The 16,867-nt window shown below is 37.7% G+C and overlaps 1 protein-coding gene across 1 annotated transcript in view; it reads left to right on the top strand.

The window, feature by feature from the left end:
• Window positions 1–10: 10 nt before the first annotated feature.
• Window positions 11–16,867, top strand: part of MRPS27 (mitochondrial ribosomal protein S27) — a gene marked incomplete at both ends in the record, with an annotated part of 41,818 nt that continues 24,961 nt past the window's right edge. The window contains 4 exons of the mRNA XM_079548363.1: window positions 11–78; window positions 1,225–1,298; window positions 5,670–5,740; window positions 7,331–7,389. Coding sequence (XP_079404489.1) covers window positions 11–78; window positions 1,225–1,298; window positions 5,670–5,740; window positions 7,331–7,389 — 272 coding nt within the window. The remainder of the gene's footprint in view (window positions 79–1,224; window positions 1,299–5,669; window positions 5,741–7,330; window positions 7,390–16,867) is intronic.

Raw genomic sequence — 16,867 nt, 5'->3', positions numbered from 1 at the left:
CCTGGCTGTCATGGCTGCCGCCGTGCTCGTGCGAGGCGCGCTGCGGGGCGGGAAGGTCCTCGGCGCGGCGGCAGGTCGGTGGTGCGCGGGGCCGCGCGGGGTCGCGCGGGGCCGAGCTCTGTCGGGCCGGGCCTGGCCTGGCCTCCGTGGAGGCCGATGGCTGAGAGGGCTGTGGGATATGGTGCAGGGACGGGCTATGCGCGGAAGCACTCGCAAGACGCCGGGACTGGGGCAGCTTTCGCAGAACTTGAGGGACAGAGACGAGTTCTCTGTTCAGATGTGCGGCTCCCAACCTGTCTGCCTATATGGGACGCGGATATCCATGCGGGGCGGAGGGCAGTCCACCGAGCCTGAGCAGAATCTAACGAGTGAGGGGGCAGAAGTGTAGTCGAGGCCGATGGTTTTGAAAGGCTGTTTCTGCTTTTTTTTTTTAAAAAAAAAAAAAGAAAAAAAAGCCACCTGTGTGAAGGAATCACAACGTTGGGTAATTCTATGGCGTCCTTCCTGTAAAAGTCTGGAGTTATTTCTTTATCTTCCTTTAGCCAGTTCTGTCCATCGTGCATCTTCAGGACCTTATCATCTGTCAGTGATGCTCAAACATGGCCCATGTTTCTCCAGTGGAAGCATTTATTTTGCTTCAGAAAGGAAGACAGTCTTCAGAAACTTTCAGATATGAAAAGTATCTGGAAAAAAGTTTGTGAACCCCGTGGATCACAGGAGCTGCAAGCAAAAGAGTTGATCAAATGTGTAATATTTCACAGATGAAAGTTCAGCTTTCATTTCCAGTGAGAAATCTTTAAGGGTGGAGAAGAACATCAGCCAAGAACAGAGAAACCTTTCTGTGCATATTTGCCACTTCTGCCTACATCTAGCTAAGCTCTGACGTCTGATGAAAAGGCCCATGAGCACAAGAAGTTGTCCTTTATTGTTCATAATTTCCCACCTTATAAAACATTTTCTTAAATGCACTGTTCAGTTTTGGAAAAAAACTATTGTATGCTGGAAAAATCTTTTAGGGGGAAACTCTAAGAAATAACAAGGTAATGGCATTTCCAGGTAGAGGGAAGTTCAGCTGTTTAGATAGCTACTGCTGCTATCGTACAGTTTAATGCGTTTGAGTCAGTGAATGTGATAAGGGTACTTGATAGAAAGTTTATATGCTCACTTAGATAGTCAACCTAACTTACACAGTGATTTTTTTTTTTTTTTTTTTTTTTAAGGTAGAAGATCTCTTCTTTCTGCAGCATATGTGGACAGCTCAAAATGGGAAAACAGACAAAAAGAGGAGCATAACCTGGGTGAGAAAAGTTTCTTTATTTTTCCACCATTTTGACAATTGCACCTGAAGTAATTTTAGATTACCTCATCACTTATAAATCCAAAAAAAAAAAAAAGGGCCAAAATGCTTCAGTGATTCTGTGTGAAAATCTGCCTAACGCTATGAATGTCTTACGTATTCAACGCTGTAATTCTGAAAGAAAGGACTTGTCCATTTACACAATGTTTGGTTTCTACAAGCTTTTTTATTTTTTTTCCACAAAATCCAGACTTTTTATGAATGTCACGTTTTTGTGTGTGAAATCTATAACAACTGTTTCTGTGTACAACTGTTTTAGTTGTAATGCATTGCAAAAGAGGCTCATTCAGTAAGTATTAAAGGGCTCTAAAAACCTTCTAAAGTGCTTATTTAATTAATATTCATAATTTTACAAGAGGGAGAAGTACACTGTATTTGTTAACTGTATCTCGAAGTATGAATCTGAAAGAGGAATCAGGAGGTGAAATTTGAGGGCTTTTCTCAATCAGGAGTACCTATGAAATTGTAGTATTTTTAGTGAAGGAATCTATTTGTTATTTGCCTGTAAAGAAGCAAACCGATTTGTCAGTGTTTTATGGTACATGGACCAGAACAGCTGGTAGGGGCTGATTAATATAGCTTGGATCTAGTAGTTCCTTGAAAATCTTCATAGTCAACCAACACGTGGTGTTCAGTCTGTATTTGCAGACATTGACGCCCCCATTGCATTTGAACCTGTCACTTGCAGATAGAATAGAATTAATATTTTGACCAACTTTATAGACAATACTAATCTATTGTAGAGGAAAACGTCATATAACTTCTTGTACAGTCCATGTTTGGCCATTTCCAGGCCTAGCAAGACCTTACAAGCACAGTTTTTGCTGCTGCTCTGCCAAAGATCTTGATCCAAAGCAGATACTTGCAATGTGGACTATGTAGAACTACTTTGCATTTTCATTCTGTTAATTCAGTGTCAGCTGTGTTAGCGTTTTCCAAGACTAGGCACACTAGAGATGCTGGCTCTGTTGCTCTCGGTTCCATGTTGTGCATACAGTCTTCTGTGTAGTAGATGATGATTGTAGCTGGTGTGAATTCTTTGTGTTGAGGAGATACTGCTTTGTTTTTATTCCATAGTTTCAGAACTGTTATTCTGCAGAACTATGGTATGAGAATGTACTGATGGGGAAAAAACAGGTATTTTTGATTTAAAGATGAAGGTGTTATTTAAATACATATAAAGCCAGTTTCTGATGCAGTGGTGTGCTGCCATGTCAAACTCACTTACTGCATCTATATAAGAGATATACTACAGATTTACTTCTTTGTAGTATCCGTTTAGCAATCCAAGCATTAGCAGCCAGCTCCAGCACAGAAAAAAATGCAGGAAAGAAAAAGATTGTATTTTGTGTACACGGAATATATTTTTAAAAATGTAAGTACTATAAATGTCTTATTTTGAAATTTACAAATGTGTGGTGATAGGAAGATAGGGGTTTAGAAGAAATTTGAGCTGTACATACTGAAAAATAGATAGCAACAGAACAGGAGGCATGGCTGGACTTTGATTGCATAGTGTTTCAGTTGGTTTGTTGCTAAACAAGGGTAAAATTAAGTAATAGCAGGTATCATGATGAGAAAGATTGCAATTATCCAAACCTAAGAGGTCGGCAAAATTCAAGTGAGATCGATAATGGTTCTTTTTTGTTTGTTTTAAAAAAATCTCCTGGTACCTGAAATGGCTTATCTGAAACACCAGGTGGCAGCGCTTCCTTTGCAAACTCCCGTTGTTTCCAATTGAAGTAGTCTTTGGTATAAGGCTGTGGATCTTTCCAGAAGCTGCCAGGGATGTGGATAAACAGAGAAATGTGAAACATAAGCTTTACTCACTTCAGCCTTCCTTCATGTTTTTCTTTCTGAAAAACCTGGGGCTCAGTTGAATGAGCTTTTAAGATGCTGTCTCATCTGTGGGTTTCTGACCTGTCCTGGACCACTTCAGGGAGTTAAGGTTAGCTCATGTTCTGTGACCTTACGTTCTAAAATCATTAAAATTCTGCATGTGAACTGTCCCAGTGTAGATGTGTATGTAACAGTCTTGAAATTAAGGCTTCTTATTTATTGGAATTACATTGTCCTTATATACTTGATGTTTCCTGAGGTGGACTTTTCATCTTTGTGAGCACCTAGATAAAAGAAATGCTAGACTCAGGAGTTGAATATGGCCTACAGTGGTTTTAGATATCACCTTCCAGTTTTCAGTGAGGTGTTTAACAGGAGTTGTTCTGGAGTAGATAATTATGCCCCAACCTGTGCATCTGTCAGACCCCTGTTGCAAATGCAGGAGATTTCTGATTGAATACTTTTCTGAAAACACAGATGATGAATGTTGGCTGATAGTTGGCTTGATATGTTTAGGTGAGAACCTAGCCATTTCCTGTCAAGTTGACATGGTGGTAGCATTTCTCTTATTTTTATCACGGCTAGAAATGCCCTTGTAGTCTTTACCTGTGTGCTCCTTCTTGAGTGCTGGAGAAACAGGAAATGCAAAGTGAAATACGGATACTTTCTGTGAGGATATTTCCACAGAAAATGCTTTACCATGTAAAGGTTGATCTGCTCGCTTAGGGGCTTTGTAGTGTTATATGGATGGCCTGTGTCTTTTCAGCATCCCATATTGTATTTTGCAAGAGCTGCTCCTTGCCTTGGCACCTTTGCTCTCAATTTCCCTTTCATTTCACGTTGATGAAATACTCTCTTAGTTGGAGATAAGCTGCTTGTCAAAGATGATGTTTTGGTGTTCCTGAGAATACTTTCAAGTGTCTTAGGAGGGAAGGTGTTACGTAAATACAAAATTAATGGTGTGCAGCAGACAGCGGCATTATCCAAACTGAAGAGTCAAGCAAGATTTCTCATTTATTGTAGCAAAAAGTATTTGCATGTGCCTTGTAATTTTAGAGAGTAGCTGTAAGATTAGGGTAGCACTGCATACAGTTTGTAGCGTTAGAACTGTATACCTCTCAGTGTTAACTGGTGGTACAAGAACAATTTAAGTTAACTTTTTCTATGGTTACTGGTACAGTGCTGCTTTCTGTCCTTTCCAGTATTGCCAGAATAAGTGGTTTGGTCATTTCTGATATGGCACTCACTTCAGGGGTTGAGGTCAGATGACATTTATGGAAAATGAATTGTAACAAGCCAAGCTATCAGCTCTTGCAGTGCAGCCAATGGAACTTTGTGTCATGCAACGCAAAGAAGAAAAAGAGGTGAAAGTGATACAGATAATAAATATATTGGATTCCTGTGCATGGAAAACTGAAGGAAGAGAGTATGATTGGAGTCTCTAAATATTATAGATTGAATGTCATCAGTTCTCGTCTAACAGCTGATGCTGAACAGTTTAGTCTCTGAGTCATTAGTTTCTGGTAATAGTACAAAACTAAAACCATAGATTAAATTCATGAAGTTCAGTGTTAATCTACCTGTTCCGCAGACAAAAGCTTAAAATTCCTGTATGGCCAATTTAATATTGTTAGATGACTGCTGAAGCAAAATGCTATTAAGTTAATAAGGCACTGGCACAGGGCCCAGTTTGATTAACAGAATTTCTTCTGACCTGTTGTTTGTCGCTGTAGGGTATATGAGGATGGTATGGCTTGCTTTTGTGTTTCTTTGTTTTACCAAAGAAGAAAGGATGAACACTAGAGGCACTGTCCAGCATGTGTAAAGCTCGAAAGCAAACATAAATTATCAGGACATCTGCTTAGGCTTTTTAGATGAGTTATATTCATTACCTCATCCAAGACATTATAAGGTTGAGAACCTTTCCATAAATTATTTCCTGTTGGAGTATTTAAAAATAACTTAAAATATTATTTTTATACAACTTCAAAATGAAATAAGGAATCAGTTAATTTCATGGAATCCTTAGAGTTGGAAGGGATCTTTAAAGGTCATCTAGTCCAGTTCTGCTGCAGTGAACAGGGACGTGCACAGCTCAGTCAGGTTGCCCAAGGCCTTATCCAGCCTTGCCTTGAAAGTCTCCAGGGATGGGACATCAATTTCATCTCTCAGCAACCTGTTCTTAGTGCCTCCTCATCCTCACTGTAAAAGACTTTTTCCTTATATCTAGCATAAATCTCCAACCTCCTTAAGCTTGAAAGCATTTCCCCTTGTGTCACAACAGATGGTACTAAAGAGTGTCCCCTTCTTTCCTGTAGCTCCCCTTTAAACATTGAAGGGCTGTTATCAGGTCACCTTGGAGCCTTCTCTTCTCCAGGCTGAACAGCCCCAGCTGTTCCAAGTTACGTGATAACTCTGGAAGTTTTTCTGTAATATTGGTTGATTAAATATACTATTCTTCTTTTTTCTCCAGCTGAATTAGCCAACTTAATGGACAGAACCTATGAAAGAAAGCTGCCTGTCAGCTCTTTGACAATAGCCCGGGTAAGAAAATTATTTCCAATCATGAAGTGATGGAAATGACAATGATGGAAATGACAATGGAATGCTTATGAAATCAAGGGAGCTCAGAGGATATAAATGATATCACCTCTGCTGTGAACTGTGGGATCATAAATGTCTTGTTATACTGTTCATTTGCTGTATAAAACTGTTTTATTGTTTCTTTGAGCTCATTAGTTAGCACCTGGACTATTGAGTCTTCAAAAGCTGAAATAGAACTTTTTCTCAGTAAAGCTGGATTTGACTTTGTTAGTGGGCTACAGTTTTTCATAATACGCATTTCCTCCCTTCCTGTGTTTTCTGTATTAGTGAGAGCTTATAATATCCTCTAAGGTACTTCATAAGAACCCAGGCTGCTAAGGAAATGCAGTGTGTTAACATACTGCCTACATTCTGAATCACCACTGCGGTAACAGTGTACTGGTACACTAATGCTAATTAGAATCGTTAGCACTATTATCAGTAGAGTCACAGAACAATTTGTGCAGTTACTGAACGTCCTCGATTATTGGCTCTGAAACTATCCATAGAGGAAATGGATGTTCTTCTCCTTTTTACTGCTTAATCAGATTTACTTTGTACCCTCCTCCTGTTCCTGCTTTGGGCTGACCTCTGCACTGGTTAAGTAACATTTTCAAATTTTCAAACAGCCTCCCCTTCTAGTAACTGGATCTCACATAAAATTCAGATTTTCTAAAATAAAGTACACAGGCATGCTGTTGCCACGCTCAGAGATGATCTATGTATACATATATATATGATGAAAGTTAAGAAACTAAATAACAAGCACCAGTCGGCTTAAACTGTAATTTTTAGCTTATTCTTAGATTAAAAAGAAGCTCTGACCTTCCTTGCTTGTTTATGTATTCTGAGCTAAAGACATTGTGTAACTTTATGCTCATGTTGAACATACCAGAAAAGAAGATTCACTGTTGGCATAGGAGGAAGTCTGATCAAAAACTTTGCTTTTGTAGTTGAAAGCACTGGGAATTTTGTGAGGTTTTATGTGGGAGGAAAGTTGTGCTTTGCAGCTTGGCTGTTGATTTTTTTTTTTTTTTTTCTTACCATTATTCGTATGTGTGGTAAAACAGAAGATGCCATCTTCCTTCAGAATTTATAGTGTGAATGTGCAAAACAGGCAAAGGGGAAAAGAAAGCTTTTTAGAAATAGAGCAAACGAATGTTAAGACTCACTGAAAATTGGAAAAAAAAGTTAGAAATTGAATGCACGCTTAAGGGATGTGTTTTAAGGAAAAAAAAAAAAAAAACAAACAGAAAAAAAGCAAGCAAAATAGTGTGTACTGTGCTGTAGGGATATGTTCTCTGATTGTCCCCATGTGCGATACGTAGCATTGCTTATAGCGTGGGGAGAGTTGGTTGAACTTAGAAAGATTTTACTTTCTGCAGCCTAGAAGAAACCTGATTAGGAGCAACTGAAGACTTGAAGATGTCCATTATTGTCAGATACCTAAATATGCAGAACAAATTTGCTGTGTGTATCCAAGTGACATTTTCTTCTAATATGCTAGATAAGTGCTCCCTCTTAAGCTTTTATTTCTTATTTTTTATCCAGTTTGTTGACAACATTTCTTCACGAGAGGAAGTGGATCAGGCTGAATATTACCTTTACAAGTAAGTGTCTTTACTAAAAACATAATCTTTGAAAAATACAAGTAAATATCATAAAGTCTTGACCTTTTAAGACTGTGACCCGTTTATGTGCTGTAAAAATACATGTGTCTGCTATCTTTCAACTCACACCCAAGGGCCTTTTTGATAACTTCCCCTTTGTTTTGGCTATTTTCTTTCCAGACCTCTGCCATTAAGTTCTGCCAGGCATGTTAGTCTGAGCTGCTGAGCAGCTAAAACTACTTCCAGTGATGATTTAAATTACGGATGCTGGTGTTATAAGGAATTACATCTGTTTACAGTATTTCCTTCTCTAGCTTTTTTTGTCTTTCAAGTGATAATTTAATTAAAAATTGCTATATGCATTCTGTAAGTGCAGGAAAACTAGCTTGTTTTCTCAGAATGAACGTAACTGTAAACTGGATTGCTGTGGTCATGATCAAGATAGCAAGGCTAAACAGAATATGGTTTTGTTGCTTTTAAAAAAAAAAAATCTTCCTTGTTCTCTCTGTCCCAGATATTAACTTCATTGCAGGCATTGTTAGGGTTTTCTGCAACTAATTTGTGTTGCTGCTAGTATCAGGTTGAATGCTTGCTTGCTTCAGATTGATACATCTCAATATCGACTTTGAGAGGGCAGTAAATCTCACTGATCTCTAAAATAGATTAGTACTTTCATGGATGATTACATACACATTTTGAGACATAGATTTCCTCGTGGAGAAAGTAACCAGTATTATCAAAGTGGATGAGAAAGCATGTTTAAAATACAAACAATGCCATGTGGTTTTATGTAAATAGCAATTGTTGTTACTTTAATGAAGAAGTTGATGGTATGGATGCTTTAAGTAAACTCATAGTTGTAAGTGCATGAGTGCATGGTACTTAAGATCTTCTGGTATTTCTGGGCAATAACTGAACCTCAGCTTCAAGCTGTATTTAAAAGAGTCCACGTTGCTATTACAAGTGATATCTTACAATGAAAAAATAAAAGCAGAAGGAAGAATCTTTTATAAAAAGTGCAGTTTAGGGAAGCTTCAGTTACTTCTGTACCAAATTTCATTTGTCCTGTCATATGAAATTTAGAAATCATTCTGGGATTCTTCAGCAGGCCCTGGAGAGAAGAAAACAGGGAAGTCAAGTCTCTTTAAGACTTTTTTTTATAAATTATTACCATTTCACAGATGCACTGTTAGTATCTTGTTTTAGCATTCTTGAAGCTTATTACATGAAAAGAGCCACAGAGACTCCAGTTCTCACTGATTGAGTTGGGGCATCAGGGCAGACAAGAGGAAAGTTTGATGGTTTAATTTCTGAATGTAAAATCCTGATAGTAGAATTAGATGTTCATTCGTAATGTATCTTAACAGCTTTTTCTTTCTTCTTGAAAACAGGAAGATGAGAGAGTGGCAAAAACTTAGAAATACCAAAAATCTTCTGTAGTAAAAGGAAGAAAATAGAGTGGTGAACTCTAACATAAGTATCTTCCTCCTTCTCCATCTATGGCTGGTTAGTACCTCAGTTTAAAATACAGGGCTTTTTTTTATCTTTAAGAGCACTTTGTAAAGTAGAGGTTTGCAGTTCAAAAATAATTGCAGTTATTTACAACTGCTCTAGGATATAATTCTCCTGCAGTTAGTAAGATTAGTTATGTGTGCATCAAGTATGATCATTTGTAATTGATACAAATTTTAGTAGCTGATAAGGAGAAAATAGGATACCAATGTGTATAGTTGGAATTTTTTTTATGTTTCCTTATAATGTTGCTTGGTTCTGCTATTGTAAAATGTTTAATCTTTTGGTGATGTTAGTGTCAGTTTTCCAGGAGACTTCATTCTAGCATGTTACATGAAACTATTCTCAAAGCGCATTAGCATGCAGGTAATGAAACACAGTATAAAGAGGTCTGTAATTCATGTGAAAACGTAAAAATCCCAATTACAACGTAAGCTTCCCTTTCAAATGAAAATAAGTTTGCTAGCTTCAGGAAATGCAAGATGTGGTTAGTACCCACAAGATCCCTTTTATTATTCTTTACGTTTTGTGCTTAGGCTAGAGTTCAAATGGAGGGCACGTTTATAAAGATATCTCTTGGCAGCTGAGAGGATGTTGTCACAGAGTCCTGCAAAAGTGGCCACATCATGAGACTTGAGGTGGAAGAGAGGGAGAGTTAAAAAATAGAGAAGCTTTGTCAAGAAATCTTTTTCTAGCTCGTTACTTCCCTAATGAAAAACAGTTGAAAGCACATTTTTTTTTGTTCTGTAATGACAGTGAGCTTCTTGAAAAAAGAGAAAGCTGTGTCACTGAAAAAGTTTTTTTTATATCTTCTAAAGCATATAAATCCATTGTGAACAAGCGGCATGTATGTTTCCTGGTAAACTGCCTGTATGTGCTTTTGCCTGAATGCAAGATACCCCCAGAGTCCTATGTTTTGCCTCATAACTACTTACGGAGTGTAAAGGAGAATTTTAATGTCTGTCCTCAATGTTGTGTGTTTCTGGCAATCTGAGTTAAAGGGTAGTCACTTTCAAAGCACTTAAAAGTTTGGAAGATGTTTATGGTATGAAAGGGCAAGCTGTGCCAGTGGGAGGATTCAGGGGAAGAACAGTGGCGTTTCCATTTTCACTGTGTGTTTTTTTTCCGGAAGATGGGAGTGCCAGAGCTTGTAAGCTTTGTAGAGTAGGCTTTTCTTCTGTTATGTCAGGCAGGACATAGTTCTGAAAAGTAGTATTTTGGAGTATCGCTATAACATGTTCAGGAGCACAAAAGACAATGTACACGTTATATTTAGTCCTGTTTCAACTTTTTGTGCATTTAAAATATTGAATATCTAGCCACACTGTCTCCACAGAGGATCTTGAGCTCTCAAAAATAGTTATGTGGAGACTGCTATGCAACACTGTGGAGCGTGTCAGTAAAATGGTAAAGGCATGACATCACCTGCTTTCAGTACTCCTCTTTTTGTTCTCTTCTGAGTATCTCCCCACCCTAACTGTCAGACTTAAAAATCCTTTCATCTCCTAGGATCTCAGTAGAAGTACTAATCAGAATGCACTTTCTGCTAGATCAAAGACCTGCAGTTTGCCTTACTTCGTCCTGTCTCACTGAAATGTCACGATTTCTCACATCAGGGTGGTTTTCAGATGATCAAAACATTAGCATAATGGCGGTTTTATGGTGAGGTAACTTTCTGATGGAGTATATAGGTTTTGTGCCAAGAATGATTTTCAATGTGTTTGAAAGCTATTGTGGAAATTTTATGTTGAGATTCCTTGATAGGTTTTTTAATTGCATTGAAGTCGTGACCTTGGTGTAGAAAAAAAAAAAAACGTACATTGTCAGTAAAGTGCAGATGTTTGTGGATCTGATTTTCAGATGTGAAAGTTGCAGTGTTTGATACTTCAGTGGCAAATTCTTGTTCAATATCACTGGAATTTTTGACTTTCCTTGACTGATACTTGTTTATTGGAAATTAAGTTAGTTCTACAGATTTTAGTGCCTACTACCTGGAAGCAGTATTGGATTATAATAAAATGTTACTGTGTCAAACTATTGGAAGTTCTTCTTAGGCATGCTGTTACATCTTTTATGGCAGAAAGTGGAGTTTTTGAAGCTAAACTGCAGCAATTTAGTGATTTTAGGAGAGTGGCAGTTTCCATATGCATGAAAATGTGCTTACTCCTTGCAGTGCTAGTGTATCAGTTACTCCAATGATGTGTGTAAACTAAGTTTCACTGTATTATCTTTATCTGCATATCTGATTTTCAGATGTGAAAGTTGCAGTGTTTGATACTTCAGTGGCAATCAACTGATTTAACATCCTGAAAATATCTAGTTACTCTAAAGTACTGCTTATAATAAAAGATCACAGTGCACCCGCAAAAGACGTTGTCTCTTAGCATACGCTGTGTATGCTGTTCATTCCCACTAAATTGATACCTGACTTGATACATCTGCAAAATGTAATGAGTCCCACTAAATTGTTCCAGCACAAATAGAAAAAGGAGAATAAACATGCACAAAATCCTACAAGATACTTAATTCTTTCTTTGAGTAGTCTTGTTGTAAAGCTGTAACTGATGTAGGCTTGGCTTTAGCTTCCTTCACAGAAATATGTTAAAGAATACATAGATACATAATTAAATGAATCAGAAATATCTGCCTGCTGTTCAAGTTGTGCAATCATTACATTTTGAAGTGATGCTGAGAAGTGATGGAAGTTTCTGAGGGGAAAAAAACACTCCATAACCAGAATGGTATGTTTTACTGATCTGCATAACTGTCTAATCTGAACAAGCCAAAATAACTTCATTTGCAAAAGACTTGAACTACACTTTGGCACTGTGGGAGTTGTGATAAAAGGAGGTACCAGAGAGGTTTACCTAATTAGGATGTTCCAGTGATTTTTGATAAACGACTGACAGAAATACTGATTTTCTTTTTTCTAATGTTATTGCAAATGGTCGTCAATATTTGTTGCTGCTTCATAGAGCTATTGCTGCTTCAAGAACTGTTGGTCATTGGCCAGGTAAGTGCTGCAGATGGAAGGGTTCTATTCATGTAGACTTCACAGCTCTTCTGGTCCCATCATTCAAGTTGCTTCTGCAGTACATGCTTACTATCCTTCTCATCTTTCAGAGTTTGTCCACTATTATTGTGTGTCCATAGTTTTATCAGAGTTCGAATCATAGAAAGCTTTGGAGAAAATAACTAGCAGCTAAATTTGGGAGACCAGGGTGAAATTTCAACAAGCTGAGTCTTGTAGCCCTACGTCATTCAGGTAGATGGACTTAGTGGAGCTGCACTGGGAAGTGTGTTAGAACGGACAATCACAATGAGCACAACATTCAGCCAAGACCTAAATACTTACTAAGCATACTGTACTTCACACTATTTCCAATACTATCTACTACACAGAATGCTCTGAGCTGTTGGCAAGAAAGACGCCTGCTGAAAGATATGCAAATTCTTCTGAGAATAATAATGAAAGCTTTTCTCCCAGTACTAAGTGCAAAATGCATCTGGAACCACAGAATAATAGAATTGTTCGAGTTGGAAGAGACTCTCAAAAACCATCTAGTCCAATTCTCCTGCAATGAACATGGGCACCCACAACTAGGTCAGGCTGCTCAGAGCCCTGTCCAGCCTTACCTGGGCATCAGGTAAAAAAAGAAAGCACAAAAAATTAAGATATAACACTGGAAAGTATTCAGAAGGATCTCTTCCTATAATACAGATCTTTTCAATTATCTTTTTGTAGCTAATATGGCCTGTTATAAAAGCTGTCCTTTAAGCTTTGCAGAAGCTAGACAATGTTTTCAAGGCACTGCATAAAAAGAGAGAAAAGGTTGGAAGACTTTCATTCAGCAGTAATTTTTTTTGCTGCATTGCCTAAATTCAAGAGAGATAAGAATTTAGATCTTAAAAGCTCTTCATATTTAAAACCAGGAGAAAGTAAGATTACTCTGCAAAGTACATTTATGTATTAATATCAGAAGAAAAAAATTCACAGTAATTCTGGAATAAATAGCATGATGAAGTTGGTCAAATTGCAGCATAGAGGGAACTGACTTGGTCACTTCATCAGTGACATCGGCACTGGGAATAAGTGCACCTTCAGCAAGTTTGCAGATGATACCAAGCTGTATGATGTGGTTGACATGCCCAAGAGACAGGATGCCTTCCAGAGAGATCTAGACAGCAGTCTTGCACCTGGGTTGTGGCAATTTGTGACAACCCCCACTGTCAGTACAGTCTGGGGGAAGTGAGGTTGGATCACAGGTTTGCCAAAAAGGACTTGGGGGATGGGAAGCTGGACATGAGACAGTACTGTGCCCTCACTGCTCAGAAAGTCAACTGTGTCCTGGGCTGAGTCAAAAGAATTGTGGCCAGCAGAGTGAGGTAGATGATCCTGCATCTCTGCACTGCACTGATGAGGTCTCACCTAGGGTACTTCATCCAGATGTGGGTTCCTCAGTGCAGGAGAGGCAAGAACCTGTTGGAGCACATCCACAGGAGGGCCACAGAAATGATTCAAAGGATTGAACACCTTGCTTACAAGGGCAGGCTAAGAAAGCTGGAGGTCTTCAGCCTGGAAAAGACAAGGCATTGGGAAGACATGGTAGCAGCCTTTCAGTGTGTAAAGGAGACAGACACTTTATCAGGTTCTGTTGTGATAGGACAAGGGGAGGTTGTTTCAAACTAAAAGGGAGGATATTTAGATTGATCTGAGGAATAAATTTTTTACAGTAAGGGTGGTGAGGCACACTGTCCAGAGGGGAGGTAGATTCCCCACCCCTGAAGACACCAGGGATGCCCAGGTAAGGCTGGACAGGGCTCTGAGCAGCCTGACCTAGTTGTGGGTGCCCATGTTCATTGCAGGAGAATTGGACTAGATGGTTTTTGAGAGTCTCTTCCAACTCGAACAATTCTATTATTCTGTGGTTCCAGATGCATTTTGCACTTAGTACTGGGAGAAAAGCTTTCATTATTATTCTCAGAAGAATTTGCATATCTTTCAGCAGGCGTCTTTCTTGCCAACAGCTCAGAGCATTCTGTGTAGTAGATAGTATTGGAAATAGTGTGAAGTACAGTATGCTTAGTAAGTATTTAGGTCTTGGCTGAATGTTGTGCTCATTACATGCTGAAGGAGAAAAGGCAGCACTGTGTGAAGGTTTGACTGATTCTCACCATAAAGCTAATGTTTGCTGTATTAAGGGGTATTCTAAAGTTTTTTTTTCATAAGTTCTTGGACCAGCAAGAAGCCCAGCTGGAGACAGATTGTGCATTATATTTTAGAAATATTGAAAGTCTAGACAGAGGTTATGTTGCAGCCAAAAATGTAAAGAGTGAGTAGTTCATATGAATACAAATGAGCAGAACAGAGTAAGGCCTTTTATAGCATCAGAATTTAAAACACAAACACATGCAGAGATTATTCATTGGCTGGCTTTGATGACTAATAATTGTGAAGATTCACTTGAGAATTATCCCCGTCCAGCTTCCCCTGAAAGGAACTTCAGATTTGATTACAGCTCCTGAATAGTATTGGCAGCCAGTGCCAGATAGCAGGTCCAAATCTGTGTGAGCAGAAGAACTGTTTCTTTTGAATTTCTCCTGCTATAACTTTAAGTAGTGTTAGGTAGTAAGGTAATCTTTTACAGGTAAGTCGAGGATTGCCACTACAGTTATAAAATACTGAATTTTTATTAGGCTTACACTGTACACAGGACTATGATAATCCCTTTGTTGGGAATTGCTAACTTGGTGGTTATTGTACTTGTCGACCTGAATCATTCCTTTAAGGTGCAAGCACTTACTCTTTTCCTTTTTTTTTTTTTTTTTCTTTTGAATAAAAATAAGTACAGCAGAAAAAAGGTAACAGTGAACTACAGCATAAAAGCATAGTCTTGATGTGCTGTAGACCAGAATTGTTTTCCTACAGGCAGACTGATTTGAATTAGAACTATTTGAAAGTTTTATGTTTATTATTTTTTTTAATCTTTTGAAGGAAAGCCATATTGTTGTTTTCTGATAAGCCTTGAAGCAACTTTGATTTTCTTTGGAATTATTATACAAAATTTGGGATCATTTTTTTTGCGGACCAAGAAGACCATTTTATTTTTACTTATCAGGTTAACAGGTATTCATTTGCAGGATTAAATTTCGTGGTTGATAATCTTTAAAAAGAAAGAAGTGTTTATCAGAGTGCTGTTTTTATTTATATGGATAATTCTTGTAAGAAATAAGTTTGAATGAAAGTATTACATTTCTGCAAACATACACATTTTAATGATTATGTAAACATTAATTAAATTAAATGTAATATGTAAAGTATGTACTGGGATATCTTTTGCGTTTAATACTTCATACTTAGAGGAAGTTTTGTTTCTATTTGGTGAAATTAGAAGATTCACACAATATCAAGATTTTAGTATTTATATGTATTTTTAGTATTTGTCTTTATTCATCCTTTTTCTAGAACAGTGAAGTATTGTTTCTTGCTGCTTTCAGTCACAAGTTACTCATTGTCAAGCTGAACTGAACAACATTTTCATCATCTTTCACTTACTGAGTCTCACTGCTTAGTACCATGAGTGGTGAAAGCAGCAATTAAGGTAGCCATTCAAATGAGAAAGAAAAGGTCAAGCCATTTTAACTTCATCTGTCTGCATGCATAATGTATAAAATAATGAAGAAAGTTAAGGAAAGTAGCACATTTACTCATTGGGAAATACATAGTTTTGTGTCACTGTAAATAGTGAGAATGCTGAGTACATTAAATGTCTCAATTTGAAAATGTAGAAATGTGTGAAAATGCAGAAGTTTAACAAATCAGGTGAAGAATTTCTTGGGAATGTTAATGCTTGTGAATACCTTATTGTGTTTAGTAGTAAATGAGTGAAAGAAATTTATGAGCTAAATTATAGTTACCATTAGTGATGGTTTTCTCTCGAGAGAATCAGGATGTTCATGGCTTAGATGAAATGCATAAGCAGCTGTGGATGAGCTTTTCTTGAGATAAGAACAAGTATTTTATTGGAAGTGGGTTTTTAAAATGAAGAGTATTGGTTTTTAAAACCAAGAGTTTGTAAACTTTATTCTAGAGAAATTTAAGCTAGAAGCCAAAGAAGAAATGTAGATAGAAAGTTGTGTTGGCTCTCCAGTATCCTGATGTTGGTATAAGAGTTGTGTAACTTATCAAAGCTGTTAAAATGTATGTTGGATTGAATGTTTATGTTACAAAGCTGGTCCTCTTACCTGGGTTGACACAGGATTTTCTGTTTTGTTTTTCTCTTATTTTGTTAACTAAAAGAAATGCTTGTAACAGTTGGAACTGGAGATCCATTAAGTGTGTGAAATATCCAGATCATGTTACAGTATAGATTAGCAGGGAAAGGGATTTATTTATTTGTCTTCTTTTTTTTCCCCATACCTTGCAATATTTCAGTCTTTGAAGAAAAATTATCCAGCAGTCTCATGTACATGCTGATAACAAACATACAAGTTATTTGGTGACATTGTTGATTTCATACCAACTATTGGAGGATGCAGGGAAGCAGAGATGGAACCAAAACATCTCTCTAATATTCTTCTGCATGAGAATTTCCCTCTGCACCATCTTTTTCTAAGATTTTCAGTGCTGTTGAATGGTGACAAATCATGTAGAGGTTTTGTGGTGTAAACTAGTTGGGAGAAGGACAAAGGCACTATAATCTTTTTTCCTGCATTATGTCACAGTTGAAATAGAAGGTTTGCATGCACTTTTCAATGAGAGCTTCCCTTCTTTTTAATTCAGTACAAGGAAAAACCCACGTGATCCGAATTTTAAATGAATCATTGTCTACAAGCCTGTTAGGTTCCAGATAGCATTTAAGATGAACACACTCTGATCAGGCATCTTATTAGACTTCCTAGTGGTAAAAAAGAGTGTTCTATACTTTCCTGGGCAGTTGGATCAATTGAATGCTCCAAAATAACG

This window comes from Tetrao urogallus, assembly GCF_951394365.1.
Source record: "Tetrao urogallus genome assembly, chromosome: Z".
NCBI lineage: Eukaryota > Metazoa > Chordata > Aves > Galliformes > Phasianidae > Tetrao > Tetrao urogallus.
The sequence above is the reverse complement of the archived record's forward strand: the minus strand, read 5'-3'. Positions and strand labels throughout refer to the sequence as shown.